At 45.0% G+C, this 20,070-nt stretch overlaps 1 protein-coding gene across 4 annotated transcripts; it reads right to left on the bottom strand.

Moving 5' to 3' along the window:
- Positions 1-484: 484 nt before the first annotated feature.
- On the bottom strand, positions 485-18,283 carry MUC20 (mucin 20, cell surface associated). Of its 4 annotated transcripts, none has more exons than XM_061193203.1 (4): positions 18,140-18,283; positions 12,985-14,280; positions 9,694-9,785; positions 485-517 (listed from the first exon to the last, which is right to left on the bottom strand). In XM_061193203.1, exons 1-4 carry the CDS (start codon positions 18,237-18,239, stop codon positions 503-505), a joined length of 1,503 nt encoding a protein of 500 aa, XP_061049186.1. In that variant the 5' UTR covers positions 18,240-18,283; the 3' UTR covers positions 485-502. The 4 variants fall into 4 exon arrangements, with proteins under 4 accessions (XP_061049186.1, XP_061049185.1, XP_061049184.1 ...); XM_061193202.1 differs by lacking the exon at positions 485-517 and adding an exon at positions 7,579-7,717; XM_061193201.1 differs by lacking the exon at positions 485-517 and adding an exon at positions 7,859-8,187.
- Between the last annotated feature and the right edge of the window lie 1,787 nt (positions 18,284-20,070).

Genomic DNA, 20,070 nt, shown 5'->3' with positions numbered 1-20,070 from the left:
CAGAGCACGTCGGTTCCAATCCTATGCAGAAGCTGGGTAGTTGCCTTTTGGTCCTATATCCCAAATCCATGAAGAGAGAATCTGATTGGTCCAGCTTATGTCAGTTGTCCCTCCCTGGTCCAATCAAGTGTAACCACAGAGTAGGAAAAGAGGTCACATGATACAAACCTGGTGATCAGGCTCAGACTCGTAGGTGATTAAGTGGTGTTGGAAGAAGTTCCAAGAGAAACATGATTTCTGATCTGAGCAGACACTCCAAACTGTCTGCTTTACATAGAGAACGACTTCTCCCAGCAGGTGAAGCGCCTCCCAATATGTACAAGTCTGTCGTTTTACCCTCAAATGCCCCCAAGTGTAATCAAGTCTCCATATAGAACCACATTCATTTAACCCCAGCATTCATTTATCAAGAATTAAGCACATGGGAATTCTCTGGTGGTCCAGTGGTTAGGACTCTGCGCTTCCACTGCAGGGGGTAAGGGTTCGATCCCTGGTCGAAGAACTAAGATCCCACGTGCTGGGTGGCGTGGCAAAAAAAAAAAAAAAAAAAAAAGAATTAAGCACATAGCCCAAATAGGTTCACTGGTGAATTCTATTGATCCCTAACATTTCAGGAAGAAATTCTACCAACTCTATAATCTCTTTCAGAAGACTGAAGCAGAGGGAAGCTTCCTAACTCATTCTGTAAGGCCAGCATTTTCCTAATACTAAAACCAGAAAAATACATCACAAGAAAATAAAACTATACACCAATCTCTCATTAACATAGATGCAAAAATCCTCAACAAAATATTAGCAAATCGAATCCAACAATGAATAAAAAGAGTTATACACCACAATAAAGTGGAATTTATCCCAGGTATGCAAGTCTGGTTCTACATTTTAAAATAAATTAATGTAATCTATCACATCAACAGACTGAAGAAGAAATCACATGATCATATCCATAGATGCAGAAAAAGCATTTGACAAAATTCAACACCCTTTTATGATGAAAACTCTCAGCAGACTAGGAATAGAGGGGAACTTCCTTAGCTTGTTAAAACACACACACACACACACACACACACACACTCTACAAAAAATCCTACAGCTAACATCATACTTAATGGTGAGAAGCTCAAAGCTTTCCAGCTAAGATCAGTAATAAGGCAAGAATGTCCCCTCTTACCACTGCTTTTCAACATTGTACTGGAAGTCCTAACTAATTCAATAAGACACACAAAAAATTCTTTTTAAGGTATAAAGATTGGGAAGGAAGAAATGAAACTGTCATTGTTCACAAATGACATGATTGTCTATGTAGAAAATCTGAAAGAATTGATTCTAAAAAACCCTCCTGAAACTATTAAGCAATTATAACAAGGTTGTAGGATACAAGGTTAATGTACAAAAATCAATTGTTTTCCTATATACCAGCAATGAACAAATAGAATTTGAAATTAAAAGCATGTTACCATGTCCATTAGCAACCAACCAATAGAATTAAATACTTAGGTATAAATCTAACAAAATATATACAAGGTCTATATATGGAAAACCACAAAACTCTGATGAAAGATATCATAGAACTAAATAAATGGAGAGATATTCCATGTCCATGGATAGGAAGACTCAATACTGTCAAGAAGTTAGTTCTTCCCAGATTGATCTACAGATTCAATGCAATCCCAATCAAAACCCCAGCAAGATTTTTTATAGATATTCACAAACTGATTCTAAAGTTTCTGTGGAGAGGCAAAAGACCTAGAACAGTCAATTCAATATTGAAGGAGAAGAACAAAGTCAGAAGACCTATACTACCTAATTCAAGACTTACTTTTAAGCTAAGTACTTTATAAACTATAGTAATCAAGACAGTGTGGTGTTATTAAAAGAATAAATAAATAGATCAGTGGAACAGAATAAAGAGCCCAGAAATAGACTCACATAAATATAGTCAACTGATCTTTGACCAAGGAGCAAAGGTAACACAGTGAAACAAAGACAGCTTTTTCAACAAATGGTACTAGAACAACTGAACATCCACATGTAAAAATATGACTCTAGACACAGACTTTACACCCCTCACAAAAACTAACTCAAAATGGATCAAGACATAAATGTAAAACACAAAACTATAAAACTCCTAAAAGATAACATAGGAGAAAGCCTAGATGACCTTGGGTATGGTAATGACTTTTCAGATACAACACCAAAGTCATGATCCATGAAAGAAAGAATTGATAAGCTGGGCTTCATTAACATTAAAAACTTCTTTCAAGAGAATGAGAAGACAAGCCTGGGGGAAAATATTTGCAAAAGATGCATCTGATAAAGGACTGTTATCCAAAATATACAAAGGACTCTTAAAACTCAACAACAAGAAAACAAACAACCTGATTACAAAATAGGCAAAAGACCTAAGCATAGACCTCACCAAATAAGATATACAGATGGCAAGTAAGCATATGAAAAAATGTTCAACATCATACATCATTAGGGAATTGCAAATTAAAACAATAAGATTCCACTACACGTCTATGAGAATGGCCAAAACCCAGAACACTGACAACACCAAATGCTATAAGGATGTGGAGCAAAAGGGATTCTCATTCCCTGCTCCTGGAAATTCCAAAATGGTGCAGCCACTTTGGAAGACAGTTTGACAATTTCTTACAGAACTAAACATACTCTTACCATATGATCCAGCGATTGCACTCCTCGGTATTTACCTAAAGGAGATGAAAACTTATATCCACATAAAAACCTATACACATATGTTTACAGTAACTTTATTCATAATTGCCAAAATTTGGAAGTCACCAAGATGTTTTTCAGTAGATGAATAGGTAGATAAACTGTGGTACATCCAGACAATGGAATACTACAGAGCACTAAAAAGATATGAGATATCAAGCCATGAGAAGACATGAAGGAAACTTAAATGCATATTATTGCATGAAAGAAGCCAATGTGAAAAGGTTACATAGCTTATGATTCCAAGTATATGACATTCTGGAAAAGGCAAAACTATGGAGATAGTAAAAAGATCAGTGGTTTCTAGGGGCTTAAGAGGGAGGGAAGGATGAATCGGCAGAGCACAGAGGATATTGAGGGCAGTAAAATTATTCTGTACGTCACTACGATGGCAAATGCATGTTATAATACATTTGTCAAAACCCATACAACACCAAGAGTGAACCTTAACGTAAACTATGGACTTTGGATGCTAATGATGTGTCAACCAACATAGGTTCATTGATTGTAACAGATGTAACAGATGCTCTCTGATGGGGTATGTCAATAGTGGGGGAGATTGTAAGTGTGTGGGGGGAAGGGGTTATGTGGGAATTCTCTGTACTTTTGGCTCAATTTTACTGTGAACGTAAACTACTCTGAAAATAAATTTTATTAACTTAAAAAATAATAAAAATTTAAATCAAAAGAATTAAGCACATATGGCACTGAGGAGAGACAGCACGGGGGGTGGGGAGTTGTCCAACAGTTAGAAAGAACGGAATATAAAACAAGGAGGGAGGGATAACGGAAGCCTGGGGGACTGGCGAGACTGCCGTGCCCTGACCATTGCAATCCCAAAACTAAGCTATGCGATGAGGACTTTGTAACGTGACTTGAGGTCAGGTAGGGGAAGGCTCTCTTTTAGGGTAAAGTACAAAATTTACATCTCATCCTCAACCCAGTGAGGACCCTTGGCAAGGGATTGACCCATGCTGTGCAAGACATGATTATTATAGATACTTTGTGTCATCAAACCTGCTAAAGGGAAACCTGATAGAACAAAAGCAAGGTGGAAATGGGGAGCAAGGCACCCAAACCCGAAGTCCTTCCTCCCCTCATCCATGTTCAGACACTAAGCTTCTTCTCCTCCCACTGAGAAATGGAGATGGAGCAGAAAGACAGAATGTGTGTCGCGGACAATCCTGCCAGAGGCAGTGGAGCTGTCCGTAAGCCTAAGAAAAGGTTGGGGGCTTGCCACAGCAGAAGGAAACCCACAGACTGGGAAAAGGGAAGAGGTGGGGACACTGGTGGGAGTGGGGGCATTAAAAGTAGGGTTGTCAGATTTAACAATAAAAATACAGAAAGCCCAGTTAAATTTGAATTTCAGATAAACCACAAACAATTTTTTACTATAAGAATGTCCCATGAAATATTTGGGATATCCATATATTTTAAAAAGCATTCATTGTTTATCTGAAATTCTAATTTAACTGGGTGTCCTGTATTTTATCTGGCAACCTGGTCAGAACGGCTGAGGCGCTGGGCATGTAGAGAGAGGGAGTCATGAGAAAGGAGGACGGCGCCTGAGGGGGACAGCCTCCTGGCTGGGAAGGAAAGGCTTCTTCTGAATGGCACGTTTAGATCAAGGACACAGCTGCACATTTTCATCAACTCCCTGGCTCTGTGATTCTGTCACTTATGCACCTGGAATAAAGAACTGAGGGGCTCTGCTTCAGGGTTCCAGGCACGTGTTGGCTTAGCAGAGAGGAAGGAGAGACCACACACCCCTACCCCTGGTTGGTGGCAAGCAGCTGAGACACCCTCAGTGGGCACTGGGGGAGCGAAGGGAGCTGTCTGGGGAGATGTTTGGCCAGAGACACAGATTCCCCTGCCCAACCTTCCCTGCTCTCAAAGGAACCTTCCAGAAACACCCTTGGGCCAGCTTTTTTTTTTTTTTCCAATTTATTTATTTATTTATTTTTGGCTGTGTTGGGTCTTCGTTTCTGTGCAAGGGCTTTCTCTAGTTGCGGCGAGCGGGGGCCACTCTTCGTCGCGGTGCGCGGGTCTCTCACTGTCGCGGCCTCTCTTGTTGCAGAGCACAGGCTCCAGACGCACAGGCTCAGTAGTTGTGGCTCACGGGCCTAGTTGCTCCGCGGCATGTGGGATCTTCCCAGACCAGGGCTTGAACCCGTGTCCCCTGCATTGGCAGGCAGATTCTCAACCACTGCGCCACCAGGGAAGCCCTGGGCCAGCTTTTAATGACCAGGATGATGCATAATCGAGCACTGGTATGATATACCAATGTACTTATTTATTGATGCCAAAAAAAGTGCCCACTCACTTCAATTTGTGGTGCACCCATGGGGTTAGTTACCATTCACTGCTTTCCACTAACTGGTGGCCAGTCCCCCTCACAAGGGATGAAGGAAAGATGGGCTGTGCAGAAGCTTCAGTTGAAGCCTCTTGTCAGAAAATTCCACCTCACGCTGTCCTCATCATGGCCTTGCGTTTTTGCCTTCTGAGTCTGTGCTGAGTCACAGGAGACTTTAGACAGGTTGTCTTGTTTAGGTCCACGCCCACCTTTGTCTTTATGATATATGTGGCATTTTCATCTCATATATACACACGTTTGAATCTTAAATAACTGGAGAATTTTCTCCAGGCACTTCTGGTTCTTGCTGGTTTGGTAACATTACTTCTGCTAACTTTGGTCATTTCCAGTAATTCTCTCTCTCTCTCTCTCTCTCTCTCTCTCTCTCACACACACACACACACACACACACACAGAAGCAAAATTATACACTTTAATTCCTAAATGCTTTTAATTGGTGTATCCCATATTTTACAGATTTTTTTGGCTTCCAATAATAACAGTAATCAGCACTGTATGTACATGTATGTCTTTATAGGTATGTAATTAAGATTAAATTATCCACTTTATTAGGTATCATCTGTTTGAATAAGTGCAAAACAAGAAAAATTATTTAAAAATTGGGTTTCTGTAACAGCAGTGTTATATAAACTGCTCTCAATTCATGCCTAACTATAGTGCAGCTTAATAATTATATCATTAAATTTATCTTCTGTTACTTCAACACTGAATGTCATTTTCTTACCTTTCAGAGCTCAGTGCCCATATTTCATGGTCATCTGCTCACACAGCCCGTCCTCTAAGTCATTCACCAAACATTTGAGTGCCCTCCGTGGCTCTGTGCTAGGTTCTTTGGCTACAGGGATGGATACTATATGGTGCTTTGTCCTGATTTAACAAACTTATAATAAATAAATCATGACATAGCATGTTAGCTCCCCTTTAGGGAATTTGAGAAAAGCCACCATGAGGAAGTAGTGGATGACCTGGGCTTCTAAGCATGAGTAGGAGTTTTCCTCCCCCTACTAACTTTAATCCATGTGGAAGAGACATCTTTGAATCCCCCAAGGCACACAACATAGTCCTTCTTCTGTTGTAGGTGCTGAACAAATATGCCGAGAGGAATGTTTGAATTATTTTTGTCCAATCTACTTTATAAAACTCATTCTGCCCCACTCTGCAAAAGGAAGGGAGTCAACTGAAAACACACACTCCCCTTATTCAAAGCAATATCCAAGTTGTCTTGTTTCCTTCTTTTACTCAACAAGTATTTACTGAGAGCCTTTTTTGTACCAGGCACTATCCTAGATGCTAGGGATGCTGCAGTGTGCAAACTCTTTCATTCTAGATGAGGGAGACAGATAATAAACAAGACAAATAAAACATGTATTATGTTAGGTTGTGATCAGTGTTATGAAGAAAATCAAAGCAGAGGAGAGTGGTTAGGTAGACCCACTGAGAAGGTGAAGGAGGCGGAGGAGTTAGCCAAGAGGATATCTGGAGAATATTTCTAAGCAGACTGAGCAGTGCATGCAAAGGTCCTGAAGCAGCAGCATGCATTCAGGGCCTGACACATTTGAGGAACATCAAGGAAGTCAGTGTGGCTCGTGTGCAGTGAGCAAGTTCAAGAGGCTGGTGGAGGGGTGCATATTGTGGACAGTTTTGCAGCATTGTAGGAATGTGGCTTTTTCTCTGAATGAACTGGAAGGGTTTGGAGCTAAGGAGTGGTACAGTCTGCCTTACGTTATAAAAAGACAGCTCTGGCTGATGCACTGGGACTAGATAGGGAGTGGGGGGAAAAGGTAGAGACAGGGAGGCTTGATAAGAAGATACTAGTCATCCAGGTGAGAGATGATGGCAGCTTGGACCAGGGTGAGAGCAGTCAGTAGAGATGGTGAGGTGGGCTCATGTGCTGGGCATATTTTGATGACAATAGAGCCAACAGAATTTCCTCATGAATTGGATATAACATGTGAAAAAAAAAAAAAAGAAACAGAGGAATAAGAAATAGTTCCAAGGATTCAGGCTCGACAAACTGAAGGATGCAACTGACATTAACTGAGATGAGGAAGATGCAGGCAGAGCAGGTTTAGGGGTAAGGTTAGTACTTTGATCTTGGAAATGTTGAATGTAAGGTACCTCTTGGTGGAGATCCACTCAGAGCCACCCACGTGGAGAGGCTGAACATATACATTAACAATGGTTGTATTACATACAACTAGACGACTCCAGACCGCTAGATGGGATTTTAGACATTTCTTTCTTTCTCTTCCCCCACTTCTCATTTCCTTTCCCCCCACCCCTTGGTTCTTTCGAATTTCTCGAAAATGTAAATGCAAGTTTTACTTCTACAATAGAAAAAAAATAAGCCAAGTTTAATTTTTAAAAACAACATGACTTATGAGCCATGGGGGAGGAATAATTGAATATTGCTTGTGTCGAAAACTTGAAATTCAAGTCCATTCAACAAGCATTCTCTGTGATCCTACTACAGGCCAGGCGCTCTGCTAGGTTCCGGGGGTACCGAGATAAACAGATGTGGTTCCTGCTCTGAAGGACCTCACAGTTCAAGAGGCTCCAGGGCCAGCCTCAGTCAGTGCTGTAATCAAGGTCCAAACTGAGAACCTGGGGAGCATGAAGGAGGGAGGTAGCAGTGAGGGTGCACAAAATTCCTGTACCATAAAAACATGACCCTGGGCCACACTGAGTGTAATTTTAATGTAGGATGGAAGCACACAGCAGGTGACAGATGGGTGATCAGGTCACTCTTTACTGAAACACAACACACACGCCAGGGGAAGTCCAAGGACATCTCTGGAACAGGCGAAGACCCCACCCCTTCCCTACACACATACACCCAGGCATATGTGAGCCAGGGTCCCACTGCCATGACTGGGTAAGGCCGTGGCTTGCTGATCTACATGGGAACCTTCCAGGTAACATGGCTCCAGTCGTGCTGGGGCCCAGGCCGCAGGCAGCACTGCCCGCTTCTGCACATGGCAGTGCCTGGTCACAGCTGATGTTCTTCAGCCCCTCCTGACACGCAGCAGGGAGACTTGGATGGGAGACATAAACATACGCAGTTTATGGTCGAGCTGGTGGGCAAAAGGGAACATATGAGGAGGCCAGCAGCACTTTCTGAGCCTCTTGCAGGCTGGGCATAGGCTAGGTCCTTCATGCCATTTAAACCTCACAGTAACTTTAGAAAGCAGGTAGTACCAGCCTCATTTAACAAGGAAGGAAAGTAATACGGACTACCTTACCGAAGGTCACACAGTTAGGAACTAGAGTTCACACTCAGGTCTACGTGGAGCCAATGCTTGTTGTTTGTCTGACCCCTGAGCCTTTCGCCAGTGGCCAGCTCCCAACAAGAACTGACACCCAACACCTGCATGGCCTGGTTCCTGCACCTCAGCTCCTGATCTGCTCCTATCTCCCTGGCTTCTTTCTGACCCCTGAAATAGTTTCCAGTTTGAGGGGCTCAGATCTGACATATCCTTGGCATCCTTCTTCAACCAGGATTCACACTTGCTACTTGGATTATCATGTGCAGTGGGAATTTGTCACTTATTTGGCTCTCCCACTTAAAAACCCCATGCCATGTTCAGGGACCTCCTTATTATGGGAGTCCTGATAGGCCCCCCTTCCACTAAGAGAACTTCTAGGGCCCAAATATTCCCTCTTCCCATCATCCCCTGGCAGCAAGATGGGGGCACAAGAGCTAGGCTGAGCTGACTCATTCTAACCTTCCAATGACTCACACCATCCCCCAAAACCCTAACCCTAGAATTCCACCACTAGAAGCTTTGTCCAGGGATCTGGGTTTTAGGAGAATTTCCCCAACTTCTACAAATATAACCTTGGTCCCCATCTAGAGCGTACATCTATGGGGGCTTTTTTGTTTGTTTTTTGTTTTCTGTCTAACATCCCTATTTCCTTTGGGGCCTTTCCTTCCCATTCCATGTGGTTCAGGTAGGGCTGTCAGTCATGGTGGCCTTTCCGGGTCAATGAGATCAGTCTTTCCCTCGTATGATATGCAGATCTTGGGAGAGGTAAGTGTCTTGTGAATCTAGGGCTGTCACAGCCACCTTTCCTTACATATGAAGAGACTCTGAGGAATGAAGGGAGCAGAGCTAAGAGGGGGAGAGAAAGAGATAATCCTGATGGTCCTGTTTGAGCTTCTGGATCCAGCCATAACTGAAGCTGGACAGCCACTTCTAGGTTTCTCAGCCAATACCTTGCCTATTGTATAAGCTACGATGAGTTGGGTTGCCGCCACTTGCAACTAAAGTCCTGCCTATCTGCCCATTTATAACATTGACCTTCTCCCAGGGGCCAGAAAGCCTGATCTTCCTAAAGCCTGAGGAAATTGGGATGAGGGAAAGAATCTTTTTCTACATAGCAGAGAAGGGGAATTCAGAACTCAGGAAAAACAGACAGAAGCAAAGCCAGGCAGGGATTCTTAGATCTCACTCCTAATACTCCATAAGAAACTAGACCCTCCCAAGTGTACAGTATCTTCTGTATCCTGTAGATCTTCCCCAGTGTCTCCGAGAACCTCTCACTCTCCTCTACTCCCTGGCACAGAAAGTGCCACTCACCTGCTGCATCAACCTCTCTGCCACTCTGGGGGCAGTGAGGTCTTCTGGGGAGGCCACGCTCAGCCTCAGGAGGAGGAAGCCTCCATCCTCACCTGCAAGTTGAGAACAGTAGGAAGATGAAAATATGGGTAAGTCAAGATGTGAACTGTGCTACCCAGTCTCTGTCCCCACGCTGCACAGTGTGCTCACGCTCGTGTGTAAATGAGTCTGTGTTCACATAGGACCTTACCTCTATTCACTGCAAAGAGAAAAGATTCCTTCTCTCCAGTAATTGGACCCATCGTAGTGTCTTCCCAACAAGAGGGAAGGAAATGATGGCTAGAGGCTCCATCCACATTTGGAGAAGTCAAAAGAGTAGTGTGAGGAAGGAGAAATGAAAGTGGATCTAGAATGTTCTCAAGGCCTGGAGGCCCAGATGGGGCTGTTGGGAAAGGGGCCAGCCTGGGAGAAGGCTGCAGAGAGGCTGGTCTCTGAGGGGATGCGCTCAGCCAGTGCTTCCAGCTCCAGGTTGGCAGAGGTCTTTCAATCCAGCCTTCCTGACTTAGCAGCTTGTAGGCAACTTCCGTCTTTTCTTGAGCCCTAATCTGCCTGCCTTTACCTGCCACATTTTAGTCGTTTCTTCTTATTAGAATACTACTAGAATTGATCCAGCAATTGCACTTAGAAGTTTATCCTACAGAAAATAACACACATGTGAAAAATGTGCTATTTACTGCAGCACTGTTTGTCATAACAAAGTACTGGAAAAGACCTAAATGTCCAAAAAGAGTCATGTACCACAATATTCATTGCAGCTCTATTTACAATAGCCAGGACATAGAAGCAACCTAGGTGTCCATCAATAGATGAATGGATAAAGAAGATGTGGCACATATATACAATGGAATATTACTCAGGCATAAAAAGAAATGAAATTGAGTTATTTGTAGTGAGGTGGATGGACCTAGAGTCTGTCATACAGAGTGAAGTAAGTCAGAAAGAGAAAAATAAATACCATATGCTAACACATATATATGGAATCTGAAAAAAAAAAAAAAAGGTCATGAAGAACCTAGGGGCAAGACGGGAATAAAGACGCAGACCTACTAAAGAATGGACTTGAGGACATGGGGAGGGGGAAGGGTAAGCTGGGACAAAGTGAGAGAGTGGCATGGACATATATACACTACCAAACGTAAAATAGATAGCTAGTGGGAAGCAGCCACATAGCACAAGGAGATCAGCTCGGTGCTTTGTGATCACCTAGAGGGGTGGGATAGGGAGAGTGGGAGGGAGGGAGACTCAAGAGGGAAGAGATATGGGGATATATGTATATGTATAGCTGATTCACTTTGTTATAAAGCAGAAACTAACACACCATTGTAAAGCAATTATACTCCAATAAAGATGTTAAAAAAAAAAAAAGACCTAAATGTCCATCCATAAAACACTGGTTAAATAAATTATGGTAAAACAAAATACTGAGAAGCCATAAAAAAGAATAGCCTTGTCTCAGATATCTGTGTTTAACACATGCTCCATTTGCATGAAAAGGAAGATGAGAGATATTATTCTATATCTATATGATATAGTATCTATGTCTATATTATATCGATATAATATGTAGATATCTTTCATCTTCCTTCTTATGCTTCCATATGCATATTTCATGTCCAGAAGAGGATTCACAAGAAAGTGATACCATCAGTTATGTATGTAAGGAAAATTGGGGAGTTGGGGGACAACAATGGGAGAAAGACATTTTATGGTGTACTCTTTTGTACTTACTGAATTTCAAATCATGTGAATGTATCATCTAATCAACAAATACAAGAAAAGCTTTTTAAAATAAAAATACATTAATAAATTGAGCCTTTAAAAATAAAAGCACAACATGAGACTGAGTTTTGGAATCAAACAGACTTTCATTTGGAATTCCACTGCTACTTTTTTACCATCTTTAAATCTCTTTCTTCATCTGTCAGGTGGGGTAAGAATACCCACCTCATAAGGTAGTTTTGAAGGTTTAGTTAGAGGAGATAACATGCAAAGCTCATACAGTAGTATACTGCCTGGCATCAGAGAGAAACTTCAGCTGGTGCCAATGCTTACTAGTTGTGAAATATTTTTATATCACCTCTGCCTGAAAGACAAAAGATATTCAGTAGGGTGGTTGTGATTAATATTTTTATTTCACCCTCCCAAAAAGGCAGTGCAAGCTGAGGATACTGCAGGGATGAGGCACGAGGAAAGAGTGATGGGAAGTGGAGGTGAAGGCTATAGGCTGACTGGGAGCTGGGCTGACCCAGCAGCCACTGACAAGGCACCTCTTCCCTGAGAAATATCTGTTGTCTTAGAGACGTAGCTTTATTTCTTATTTTTTTTAACATCTTTATTGGAGTATAATTGCCTTACATTGTTCTGTTAGTTTCTGCTGTATAACAAAGTGAATCAGCTATACATATACATATATCCTCATATCCCCTCCCTCTTGCGTCTCCCTCCCATCCTCCCTATCCCACCCCTCTAGGTGGTCACAAAGCACCAAGCTGATCTCCTTGTGCTATATAGCTGCTTCCCACTAGCTATCTATTTTACATTTGGTAGCGTATGTATGTCCATGCCACTCTCTCACTTTGTTTCAGCTTACCCTTCCCCCTCCCCGTGTCCTCAAGTCCATTCTCTAGGTCTGCGTCTTTATTCCTGTCCTGCCCAGAGATGTAGCTTTAGACTCCCAAACCTTTGCCCAATTTATTTATTTATTTTAAGTCACCATTTACGGCACCAATCCCAGCAAGTGCATCCAGTGAGCTCCATTTTCATGGGGTCCCAGCTGCTCAGAGGGCAGCAACTTAGGCCAGATGCCCACATGGTATGGCCCTGGCTGAACCAGAGGCATCAGATAATGAGGGCTGTGTCTTTTAAGTAAAATTTGCGTCCTTGCCTGGTGCACAGTAGTTACTCAACAGTCAACTCCATAGAATGGCAGAGATGGAAAGGACTTCATTGCAACCTCCTCCAGCAACTGGTGGAGAAACTGAGGCCCAGAGAGGGAGAGGGACCTGTTCTAGGTCACTCAGGTTGCTAAGGGCAGAGACAAGATCCCAAACCATTTCTCCACATTTTTTCCATACACCACCTTAATTCTGCTCGTTACTGATTTTGGCAAGAACCACTAGAAGATCATGAAGAGGTGACATCAGAGACAGGGCTCAGAATAGGCCTCCAGATCCTTCCTTTCTCACTACTCCTTAAACATGCAGACTCCAAACCCCAAATCCCCAAAAATCATACATGGGGGAAGCCGCTCACCTGCAGTAACATCTGTCAGACTTGTCTGAGCACTGGTGGGCATGGCTGTTGAGGGTTTCCCTCCAGCTGTGCTGGCTATCTTCAAGGTCTTTGTTGAGGCTGTGGCCTTGGCTAAGGTGATGTTTGTTTCTTGGCTGCTGTTGGCCGTAGCCAGATGGACAGAAGGAAGAGGGCTCCTGCTGTTGGGAACGGGCACACTGAATGTGATGTCTGTGGTAGAAGTCTCTGAGGGGGTGGAGCTCATGATGGTAGTTACTTCAGAGAGGCTGTAGACCGTAGCTGAGAACCCAACAGGGGAAGTCACCTTGCCTGCTGTTGACGCAGTCCCCGTGGAGATTGTAACTGCTCCTGAGACCTCGGTGTGGCTTGTTGTCTCAACAGAGAGGGATGAGTTTTCTTCCAAGAGGTTCATGCTAACTGTCACCAAGTTTCCACTGGGGGCCGTGGCCTTGGCTGCTGTTGTTTCCATTTCTGTGGTGCTATTGATGGTGAGTGTGATGTCAGGTGTGGCTGATTCTGTGGTGCTGGCTGTTGACAAGGTCTCAGCAGAGGTTGTGGTCCTGGCGAGGTGTGATTTTGCTTCAGTGGAGTCAGGCAAAGCTGATGTCTCAGGGGTAGACAGGGCCTTTCCTCCCGTGGGGCTGCGATCTATGTCTGAGGTCCCAGGGACGCTGGCAGCTGCTTCTATTTCTATAACACTGCAGTTGATCACCTCGATGTTGCTGATGCTGTAGGTAACCAAGGCTTTAGCCAGAGCAGCGATGTCAGGTGACAGGGCTTGTGAGGTGGTAATGGCTGGAACTGAGCTATCAGAGGAAGCGCTGCTCTCCGAGGACAAGGCCTCGGCTTCTGTAGAGGTGTGAGCTAATTTCAAGAAGTCAACCATGATTCTCTTTGCCTCTTCAGAGCTGTCGAAATTGCAAAGGGTGTCAAGGGCAGCTTTTGAGAGCTCAGTGCCTGTGACGGTCTCAACTGTGGTCATTCCATGTCCCGTGGGGCTGCCACTTGTGGCTGATGTCTCCATAGGAGTGGTGATCACAGCCGAGGACTTGGAAGGCATTATTTTTGTGAGGGCCATGGTCTTGTTTTCCCTGTTCTCTGCTACTGAAATGGTGCTGCCTGGAAGGAAGGTCCTATCAGAGGTCTGGGTGCTTAGGGTTTGAGTTTCCAAAGAGATATGGTTTGACATAGAGGTCTCAGTGAGGTCAGTGTTCTGGAAGACTCCCTCTGAGCTCATCCTGACCCCTGGAGTCACAGCAGGCACTTCTGTGTGGCCTGATCCACTGGTGCTGGGGCCTGTGTTGGGTAAGACCAACTTTGTGAGCTATGAGTCCCAGGGCACTGACTTCACACAAGCTCTTGTGCTTATGCCCTGGGCACTGCTGGGAGGAAGGTGGGGAGGGGGACTGCTTTTACCCTATTTTTCATCTATATATTCAAGGAAGAGGAGGCACTATTGGGAAGACCAGGCCCATATGGCAGCCATGGAACTGGGATTGCCCTGACTGATGTCCTCTGATGGCCCACATGAGGCAAGCAATCCCCAGAATCTAGTTGATTATTGGTCTGAAACCATCTGAGTGAATGTGTAGGGCCAGGATCCAGCTTCAAGGGGGAGCAAAAAAGGCAGAAGACCCAAGTGAGCCAAGAACTGCGGAGCAGGGACTGCAACTCTTAGAACTTTCTGGAAGAATCTTGCCACTTTCTTTTTTTTTTTTAAATGTTTATTTATTTATTTTCTTATTAGTCATCCATTTTATACACATCAGTGTATACATGTCAATCCCAATCTCCCAATTCATCACACCACAACCCCCTTGTCACTTTCCTATCAATTCTTTTCTCATCCAGTGACTGTTTCCCCATGGAAGTAAAACACTTCAACCACAAGAAACATCTGTGGTTTTGTGTTGAAAGGTAGCTGTGGGGACTGGAGGAGAGGAATTTCCTGGACAGTGTGGGTGATGGCTGCTGCAAAAGAGGGAAGCAGGCAGAGTCCCCAGGGCTCTAGCAAAGGAAAAGGGCAAGCTTCCCACCTGCTCAAGCCTCTCCTGAACGCGGGCCTTAGACGGCAAGGATGGAACCCTGGAACTCCAGAAATGATGAACCCAGCGTCTTCCACAGGAAACAGGGAGCCAGGTGAAGCAAAACTGTACGTTTTAGAAAGATGCTGCTAGCGTGTCTCCCCAGGGCAGGATGTCTCTGCTCACTGGACCGACATTCTGAGGTCGTGTGAGTGGAGGGCCAGCAGGCACACATTGCCCGGGGGAGGCTACAGCAAATATTTAGGAGCTGACAAGGGTGCCTCTCCTGTCTACAGAGGGGGAGGGGCTCTCTCTGTATGTGGGCCATGGTGCCTCTTGAGGAGGGTTGCCAGATTTAGCAAATAAAAATACAGGATGTCCAGTTAAATTTGAATTTGAATTTCAGATAAACAAGGAATTATTTTAATGACAAATTTTTTTAGTATGTGTATTTCTCATGTAATATTTAAGACATACTTATACTGATAAAGTCATTACCTGAAATTCAAATTTAGGTGGACACCCTGTGTTTTATCTAGTAACCTTACTCTTGGAAGGAACAGATGAAAATATAAGCACACTTTTTCGGGGTCCTTATGGTTTAAGATGGTCTTTCCTGAGACCTACTGGCCCCAAAGTACCCAAGGACCCAAAGGAGGGCCAGGACCATTTGGTCACCTCTACCCAGAGTGTCAGGACAGGTCCTCGGCTTGTCCTCTTGTGTCTCCCATTGGATAATGAAGCATCACTGGGCCAGGAGGCAAGAGACTGGGTTCTAGTCCCAGGCGTGTTGCCTACCAGCTCTGGAGTCTGATGATTTACTGGTGCAAATCCTGACTCTGTCTCCTACCAGCGAGGGTCTCATGGGGGTGAGGACCAGAGGGGAAGGGGAATGGGGAAGCCCTTACATTCCAAAGCCTGCAGGGGGTTATTAAGCATCCCTCCCTGACCATGTCCTTTCAAGGAGTCACCTGAGAGCACACAACCTACTTTCATATAGCGAGAGTTTCAGGCTGTACCCACATGAGGATTAGGTGGTCATGGCATTCGCTCTCATTACCCGTTCAGTGCAGTCTACCTACACACACAAACCACGCTTTTACAGAAATATACTTACTTCTCTCCACTTCAAAGCCCGAGATACTTCTCTGAGCCTCTCAGTCCCCACAGGTGGAGGCAGAGCCCTTCTGCGGCCACCCACTCAGCCTGAAGCTCAAACTGTGGGGTCTGACCACTGACCTCCCCTCACACATTTTCTTCCTTTCTTGGGAGCCTTGTGGGGTCATCCTGCGGTGAAACCTCCTCATGCTTCCCAAACCCATAGCCTCTTCATCTCTGGGGCCCTCACAACCCCCCACCCAACTCTCTTACCCACTGGGGGTCTTCTCAAATAGAGCAAAGCCTACCCTGGCCCTTTACAGCTCTAGAATGCTGCAGCTCTCCTGACCCATTCCTCAAATCAAACTGGTGGAGAGGAAAGCATGCAGACTTTGGACTCTTGAGTTCGAGTCCCCTCTCTGCTGCTTACCAACCTTGTGACCCGGTCAATTCTCCCGGCTCCAAGCCTACATTTTCCCATCTGTGGAATGGAGCTGGGGTACCTATTTCATAGGATTGTGAATATTACATTAAATTAAATGTCAAATGTGCAGCACAGGAATTCCCTGGTGGTGCAGTGGTTAAGAATCCACCTGCCAATGCAGGGGACATGGTTTCGAGCCCTGGTCTGGGAAGATCCTACATGCTGTGAAGCAACTAAGCCCGCAAGCCACAACTACTGAGCCCACACGCTACAACGACTGAAGCCCGCGCGCCTAGAGCCCATGCTCCGCAACAAGAGAAGCCCGCGCACAGCAACGAAGACCCAACGCAGCCAAAAAAAAAATTTAAAAAGTTAGAAAAAAAAATGTGCAGCACAAGCCTGGTAGATCATGAATGCATGCAGGAGGCAGTGTGGTCCAGGGGTTAGGTATGTGTGGAATAAAAGCCTGGCTCTGCAGACAAGTTACTTAATCCCGGTAAGAAGCCTCAGTCTCCTCATGGTGGCGGGGGGGTGGGGCTGGACGAGAGTAAGAATGAGAACTGTATCTCTCTCACAGGGTTAACTGTGAGGATTAAAAGGATACTGATGGCTGAGTAGAGTTGCCTGTGCTATACAGTGGGTTCTCATTAGTTATCTATTTTATACATAGTATCAGTAGTGTATATATGTCAAAATGTCATCAAACTGTATATATTGTGTTACAACTTTTTTCAGTCAATAAAACGTTATGGGTATATCCATGTCAAAAAAAAAAGTGATGATCACACAGGAAAAAAAAAAAAAGATAGTAATGGGAGTATATGGGAAATCCCTGTACCTTCCTCTCAATTTTGCTGTGAAGCTAAAACTGCTCTGAAAAATAAAGTCTTAAAAGATAACGCATGGTAATGATGTGTCAATGTAGCTTCCTCGATTGTAATACATGTACCTCTCTGGTGAGGGATGTTAATAGCAGAGGAGGCTATGGGGAGGTGGGCAGAAGATACATAGGAATCTCTGTACTTTCTGCTCAATTTTGCTGTGAACCTAAAACTGCTCTAAAAAATAAAGTCTATTTTTACAAGAGATAATGCATGTGACAAGCCTCGCACAGTTCCTATTACAGATCAATGTTCATTCTCTTCTTTCATAAAAGCCCTGCCTCTCTCAGAATCCACCCTCCACAAGCACCCTGTGACAGTCAGACTTTTCACACAAAAATGGGTTTTTGAAGGAACTCCATGCTAGAAAATAAACTTGGAGGAGTAAGAATCTTGTCAAGCCACATTCTTAGGCTCTAATCAGATTTATCACCAGCCTGCACCTCCCTGACCCCCGCAATCTCCCCGCCCCACGTACTCACACCCTCAGAGGCATAAAGACAAACCCGCAGCAACCTCACATTTGTATGGACTGCAGCGTCCCACGTGCTTAAGCTGACCCATTGCCGTTGCATACTCTTTATCAGCCATAGTAGTACTTCATGTATAGCTTTATGGTTGATAATAACTAGCCTGAGAGAGCTACCCTCACCCACAAAGGGCTGCAGTACAGAAGCTCCCACCCAGAGTCAGGAGAGAAGCCCACAGGCACCCTCTTGCTTCCTTACCTGCAGAGCTCCCGGGAGCCCCAGTCACACAGCAGAAGAAGAAAAGGGGCAGAGCCAGGCCCCAGAGAAAGCCCATCCTAGCTGGGGCTCCGGCCACCATTGCCCAGCAGATCTGCCCACTGCCTCTTGCTGCCACCTTTTCCTGCTTGCTCAACCCGCAGAGGAGGGGCGGGCCACCTGCCTAGGTGTGGCTGGGTAGTTTCCAGGATGCAACCAGGTGATCACAAGTGCACAGGCTGAGAGCTGGCAGGTTGTGTGTCAGGGCTGACAAGGAGCTAACCCTCCTGCCCCCCTTGCCCACTGACACCCCCCTCTCTGAAATTTGGTTTGAAGCTATGGAATAATTTCTACAGTGATATTCACCCCCTGGGTCCTGTAGGCAGGGAGGCCATGGAAGATTGTGTTTCACACACATTTCCCCCTTCCCACAACCTTTCGCCCCTCCCTCTCCCTTTGTGCATGGGGCTTTGACTTCTAGTTAGAGAAACATAGGTTTTATTCCTAATTCTAGACTTACTAGCTCCATAATCTAGGGCAAATTGAAGAATTTTCTGAACCTCAACCTCCTGATCTGTAAAATGGGCATAATCCTTACCTCACTGGGCTTTTTCATGAGGCTCACATGAGATAAAAAGGCTCTAAGGGCTTCCCTGGTGGCGCAGTGGTTGAGAATCTGCCTGCCAATGCAGGGTACACGGGTTCGAGCCCTGGTCTGGGAAGATCCCACGTGCCACGGAGCAGCTGGGCCCGTGAGCCACAATTACTGAGCCTGCGCGTCTGGAGCCTGTGCTCCGCAACAAGAGAGGCCACGATAGTGAGAGGCCTGCGCACCGCGATGAAGAGTGGCCCCCACTTGCCACAACTAGAGAAAGCCCTCGCACAGAAACGAAGACCCAACACAGCCATAAATAAATAAATAAACAAATTCTTTAAAAAAAAAAAGGCTCTAACAGTGCCTGCTACATACTTGGTGCTTGTTGAAAACATATACATTTTAGGTGCTCAATAAATGAGTGAAGGCTCTGATGTCCACTCAGATCCTCAAGCAACAGAGAGAAGGAACAGAGGTCTGCAGGAGACAGCTCTCCAGTGTGGGGCAGGACTCTGATCCTTAACATCCTTCCATCTTTACATCCTGTGATCCTGCATCCCAGCCAGAGGCAGGATCATGTCTTGGGCCAGACTGGAGGTGTGGGGTAGGGAGAGCACAACTGGGAGAAGGGAAAGTGTAAGTGTGCTGGTCTGAGTCCCCAGGCCTGGGAGGAGGGACACTGAGGATGATGACTTAGGGAACTTTGGGGATTTGGCCACAAGACGGGGAATGAGGTTGCAGAATGTATTTCCAAATGCCCTAGCGAAGAATCTTATCCCCTCAAAGGGCCAAGGACATAAGCTGTTATGGCCACAGCCAGTGGCCAGACAAGGTACCTTGGGGATTTCAGGGCAAGAGTTTTGTGATGAAAGCAGCTCTAGAGTAGAGGAAAGCTTGCTGGACAGGTGTCAAGAAATCACAAAATCTCACAGCTGGAAGGAACTTTAAAGTGGAATCAGAAGGTCTAGGTTTGGGACTTCCCTGGTGGTGCAGTGGTTAAGAATCCACCTGCCAATGCAGGGAACACAGGTTCGAGCCCTGGTCCGGGAAGATCCCACATGCCGCGTAGCAACTAAGCCTGTGCGCCACAACTACTGAGCCTGCACTCTAGAGCCCGCGAGCCACAACTACTGAGCCCTCATGCCACAACTACTGAAGCCCACGCGCCTAGAGCCTGTGCTCCGCAACAAGAGAAGCCACCGCAATGAGAAGCCCGTGCACCGCAACGAAGAGTAACCCCAGCTCACCGCAACTAGAGAAAGCCCACGTACAGCAACGAAGACCCAACGAAGCCAAAAATAAATAAATTAAAAAAAAAAAAAAAGGTCTAGGTTCTGTT

The sequence above is a fragment of the Eubalaena glacialis genome, chromosome 6 (genome assembly GCF_028564815.1).
Source record: "Eubalaena glacialis isolate mEubGla1 chromosome 6, mEubGla1.1.hap2.+ XY, whole genome shotgun sequence".
Taxonomy (NCBI): domain Eukaryota; kingdom Metazoa; phylum Chordata; class Mammalia; order Artiodactyla; family Balaenidae; genus Eubalaena; species Eubalaena glacialis.
The sequence above is the reverse complement of the archived record's forward strand: the minus strand, read 5'-3'. Positions and strand labels throughout refer to the sequence as shown.

Excerpts from the sequence above, each read along its gene's own strand:
- MUC20 (XM_061193201.1), bottom strand. The coding sequence starts at position 18,239 with ATGGTGGCCGGAGCCCCAGCTAGGATGGGCTTTCTCTGGGGCCTGGCT. Across the intron at positions 14,281-18,139 it reads GGCTCCCGGGAGCTCTGCAG|GCCCCAGCACCAGTGGATCA; the intron begins GTAAGGAAGCAA and ends TACCCAACACAG. Across the intron at positions 8,188-9,693 it reads CAGAGAGGTTGATGCAGCAG|CTCGACCATAAACTGCGTAT; the intron begins GTGAGTGGCACT and ends TTTGCCCACCAG.